The sequence below is a fragment of the Morone saxatilis genome, unplaced genomic scaffold (assembly GCF_004916995.1).
Source record: "Morone saxatilis isolate NCDOM2014 unplaced genomic scaffold, NCSU_SB_2.0 Contig3, whole genome shotgun sequence".
Lineage (NCBI taxonomy): Eukaryota > Metazoa > Chordata > Actinopteri > Moronidae > Morone > Morone saxatilis.
In genome coordinates this window covers 23,596,699-23,601,831 of record NW_023339873.1, presented here as the reverse complement: position 1 = coordinate 23,601,831, position 5,133 = coordinate 23,596,699, and the positions used below count along the sequence as shown (strand labels likewise).

General features: G+C 46.8%; 1 protein-coding gene across 1 annotated transcript in view; it reads left to right on the top strand.

The window, feature by feature from the left end:
• Positions 1 to 5,133, top strand: part of LOC118336707 (transcription regulator protein BACH2-like) — a 20,006-nt gene that overhangs the window by 5,332 nt on the left and 9,541 nt on the right. The window contains exon 2 of the mRNA XM_035673385.1: positions 2,755 to 4,188. Coding sequence (XP_035529278.1) covers positions 2,755 to 4,188 — 1,434 coding nt within the window. The remainder of the gene's footprint in view (positions 1 to 2,754; positions 4,189 to 5,133) is intronic.

Below are 5,133 nucleotides of genomic sequence, written 5' to 3'. Positions count from 1 at the left end.
TGTGTGTGTGCTGTCTGTGTGGTCAGACTTGGTTAAATAAGAAAAGATCGGTTTATAGGTCTGTACGCGGTTGGACGGGTAGTCGTTTACTACTGTGTATTTGTTGGATGTGAAAACCAAAACCATAGGAAGTAAGTAACTACGAAAACTGTAGTTAGTAGTTGGAAGCGCTGGGTGCGACGGTGACGAGGTATTCTTAAGTGCAACGAGGGGGGGGTATTGTAGTTCGTAAAATGATCCTATCATGGTCTTGAGATAGAAAAAGTGTATTTGAGCATCGTGATGCATCGTGACCCTCCCCGCGGGAGGGCGGCGGCCGGTGCATCGAGAATCCGAATCGGACATCGCTGACTATTCGGATACATTTCGTTAGATTCGAAAGTCGAATCAGGACATCCAGTGAACATATCTGCACAGGCCTCTAGTCTAGGAATCAACTCCATTAATCGTTCGCATTTGGCTATCGCAGGATGATACGCAGTTATATCTAGGTCGATCACGAGCCCAATGAAGATAATCAGATTATTATTTAAGATGTACACAATACATGTCTGGTGAAGGACATAACAATCCTGGATGATGCTGCAATCTTTCTGATGTGTTATCGAGACTCTCTAGATATATATATTTTAAACGAGAATTTCTCTATACGTGTTGGCCCCAAAGAACTCAGATAACTCAGCTGTCTAAACGGGGATAGGTAGATAGGCGGTCCTAGGATGGGCAGGTCTTTAACCCCCATTGCGGCCTCTAGTGCCGGACTGTTCAGGAAATAGCTTGGAGCTTCATCTTTTGATCATGACTTTGTCATTTAGATTCCCAGCAGTAAAGGCAGACCTCTGCTAGGAGGCTGCCTTCTGACGCTATTTAGGAAGTGCATTACAAAGAATTAGACACATCCCTGTCAGCAGACAGATCAGAAAAGAACTCCAAGGTGCGCATCATTTTAGTGTCTACGACAATCGCACCACTCTTGGATGGCCGTTATCAGGGGTTATTCAGTAAGTCCATCCTAGAGAGCGTGTGCGCCAAGCTTCAATTCAAAATGCTTGCACGCGACGCATAGGCTGACAGATGAAGCTACGGAAAACGACGATGCACATCCTCTCCCTGTCTAGGCTTCTCTGCAATGGGTCCCTGTTAAATTGGTAGAATAGAATTTAAAAATTATATCTCGCTCCGGTCACCTATAAAGCTCTTCGATGGTCAGGCCCCTTCTTTATCTTGAAGAGCTCATAGTACACCTGATTAACCCCTCTAGACACACTGCGTTCTCTGGAATGCCAGGCGTTTCAGTTGGTGGTGGCCGTGAGTCAGTGCCTAAAAAGTGAACAGGAAGCCAGAGCCTCAGTTCACCAAGCTCCTCTCCTGTGCGAACCAGCTTCCAAGTTGGTGGTTCGGGAGGCAGACACCCTCTGCCACATTGGAGAGAGTAGGTTAAGGGACGATTCGCTCTTGTGATAAGGGATGCCTTGTATAGGGTGTCTCTAGGGCGTGGATCAGATGGAGCGCTGAAGCGCAGGTCCCTTAGTTAGTTCGCGGCGCTCTTAGGTAGGCGTAGACTATGGGGGATCGGCCATGCGTGCCACGCGCTGAGTCCTCTCTTCCTCTCTCTCTGGCTTTCTGCACTCGCATGATGTCCCATTAAGTAGTCACCCTCAACTTCACTTCTTCCCCGGGAGTCTCTGTGCTTGTGACTGCGTTGAACTGACCATTGCTAACAGCACTGAGTGGCATTTACCGTTGTGGTGGTATTACTTAGTTAGTTGGATTATGTAGAGTGACTTACCTAGTTGCTACAGTTACTGTTGTCGCTGCGTCGATGTCCCCCATCGTTGCTGCTTTCCGCATCGGCTTGTTCTGGAGTGGTCGGTCAGCGATCATCAACTATTAATGTAGTTGTTGCTACTGTTGTTGCTGTACATCTGTCTGTCTGTCTGTCTCTCTCTCTCTCTCTCTCTCTCTCTCTCTCTCGGTTATTTATAATGTCCATTTCCTCAGCACTAATTCCATCAGTACAGTGAGTCAGACATTGTCTTTTTTCCCATAACAATGTTGAGCTACCATGAATGAAAATCAACATTCCCTCCAGAATCTTGCAGTGTCTTTATAAGTTACCTTTTAAAGTAAAGAAACCCAGTACAAAGTTTTGCGTTTTGTTGATGGTAGCGCAACACTGATTAGAAGTTCGGCAGCTGGAATAAATAACAAAAACATTGTGTCTGTAAAAGAGAGAAACTCAGAGCATCAGACTGGTGAGTCTGACTCTGTTGTTCTGATGGAATTAGTGGTGTGGAAATATACATTATGTAAATTTACCATGTGGATTGTTGTAGTATAGGCTAGAGGTAATTTCAACCCCCTTGATGTTTTCCCCTGGCCTGTATTAGCAACGACAAAATACCTAAAGCGTAAAAATGCACTTTTTTACAGCAGAATGACCCCCAGGCACACCCTGGATTTGATTTCCCTGGAGTAGTTAGAAACTGCTAGGTAGACCTGTTTACAATTTTGACAGTACTGCTCTGCTCTCTGATCTGTATAGGAAGCAATAAAATGCAATGGTGGAGATAGGCCAACACAACCTTTTTGACTTGGTGCACAACAAATATTATCATTGCCTATGCCTTTATTCGAACAAAATAGGAATCTTTTTGATGTAACATTTGCTCACTTGGAAATGGATGCTTAAGGCACTGACAGTAAAACCATTCTTTCATGTCACACAAATTTCTTCTTTACTCTCCTCTACAGGTGACAGCTAAGGGTTTTGCTCCACTGCTCCAGTTTGCATACACAGCCAAGCTGGTTTTAAGTCGGGAAAACATCCACGAGGTCATCCTGTGCGCTGACTTCCTGGGTGTTCACAATTTGGAGGACTCTTGCTTCCGGTTCCTTCAAGCCCAGCTACAGAATGATGACCAACATGCCAGTAATAGCAAGGTGGAATATGATGACGACATCACGGCCGAGGACACAGTCTTTTCGGAGGCAATATCCTTGGATCATTCTACAGAGATGAGGCAGCAGACCAATCATGTAGCAAGCACCGCGTCACCTCCCGTTGACCTTTCTCAATGTCCCAAGTACAGGAAATATCAGTACCAGATCTGTGACAGCAAGCACAATGGAGAAAACTATCATGGCAGTGATGATGTCATTTTGGCCAACCATACCTCAGTCAGCCCTGTGAGCTCACAGCTCACAGACACCAGTGCTGCTCATCAAACTCTCCTTACACCCTCCAGGATCAAAGAGGAACAATTTGTGTTCGAGGAAGAAGGAGACGAAAAGAGCGGTTGCAACCCAGAATTATGTACTGAGGAGGTACTGGAGATGGAGCTGGAGGTAGAAGGGGTTCCAGTAGCAGCCGAGCACTCTCCGAGCAGAGGTTCACCCTCTTCTTGCCTGCGTTCCTACCTCCAGAGAGGTGGCCTGGATCTCAATGGCGTGCCCAGCACCACCATCCAGCAGCTACTCACCAACAGACTGTCCCTCAACCACTACAGGGAACTGGTCAAAGACAGGCAGAGGGATAAGAGGGAATCTCTGGGTCAAGTGGACCTCAAGACCGGCATTACAGATGTAATACCAGCAGCGCTGACTGGCATTGGCAAGAACATGGAAAGGCCAGTGTCCAACGCCTCATCCTCTAAACATGAAGGGGAGCTAGACAGATGCAGTGTCATTTTCTCTTCAGCAGCTGGTGAGCGACAAATGTTGGCCCATTCTTACATGGATGACAAGTTCAGAGAAAAAGTCTCAACCCTGATGCAGGTAGAAGCTCCTTCTTCCGGCCGGTCATGCCTCACCACCAGCTGCCCTATTCCCATCAAGACATCAGCCCACTCCCCTCCTCCTTCTGAGCCCCGAACCCAGACTTCCAGCTCCCGGTCCTCATTCTCTTACCCAGAGGACACAGGCAGTGGTAGCTCACCTTCCAGCCTTCCCCACTTTGACTTCTCCTCATCCCCGCACTCAGGCTCCACCTCTGGACTGTCTCACTGCTTGGCTGGGGTAATGGAGCAGAGGAACCCCCACAGCGGAGAGGTGGTCTTCTCTCAGGGTTGCACCAAGATCAAAAATGAACGGGGATTCGGTGCCAGTGGTGGCAACTCCAGCGACGAATCAGGCTCTTTCTCAGAGGGAGACAGTGAAAGTGGCCTCTCCAGAGTCTCTGGCCCTGAGGTTAGTGTGGTCCTTTATTACACTTTCTTGCTTTGGTTTCTCCTTTGTGTTAGCATCAAGGTACATTCTGCTACTCCTAACACAAACGAGTTAGTTTCTTGAAATCATTGTCATAAGCAATCTTACTGAGAGTGTGGGAAATGGTATCACAAGCAGAAGGCAACAAACATGTCTTCTGGGCATTGTGTTTTACTTACTGTTTTACTTTGGTGACAACCATTATGATGTAATGTAACAGTAGCACAAGTGGAAAAGAGTCATGAGACCAGTGAGCTGGCTCACTAATTTAAATTAAAGCTGCAAGCAGCGTTGGGCGGGACCTCGCACTCCACGCAACTTGGGGCGTGCTGCGGCCGCAGGCGGTCACGTGCTCGTGGTCACGTGGCGACCAAAACATTAGAAATTTCAGTAATAGTCAGATGCCACGCAGCGTACTTCTGTGCCAGTAGGTGGCGCTATCACGTTATATTGATTATTGTCATGGTAGACGTGTTCAGGGCAGAACCTGTTATCCAACGGTGTGAAGTTTCATTGAGATTGGACATGTATCACTGAAAGTTGTGGAGACGTGTTCAGGTGGGACTGTACACTGAGATAGAACGTATTGTTGTATGGCAAATCCGGCGGAATTCGCCATTGTCGTCAAGGGCAGGCTATAAATGTACAGTCTCACAAATAGCCAATTGATCGAAGATGGTTAGATTACGAGCTACAAGTGATACAATTAATCAATCTGATAAAATTGTAGGAGGGGAGTTAGTTAAAACGAAAGCCTTAAATGCCAGAAGATGGGCGATCACAGTTTGAGATTTCGATTCAACTGCCAATTTGCGGCAGCCACGGGGGGGGGGGGAAAACAGCCGTTCAACGTAGATGCACAATAGCCAGACTTTTAATAGACCATTTTTATAATGAGCTTTTGAAATAATTCGATAATTTCCTAGG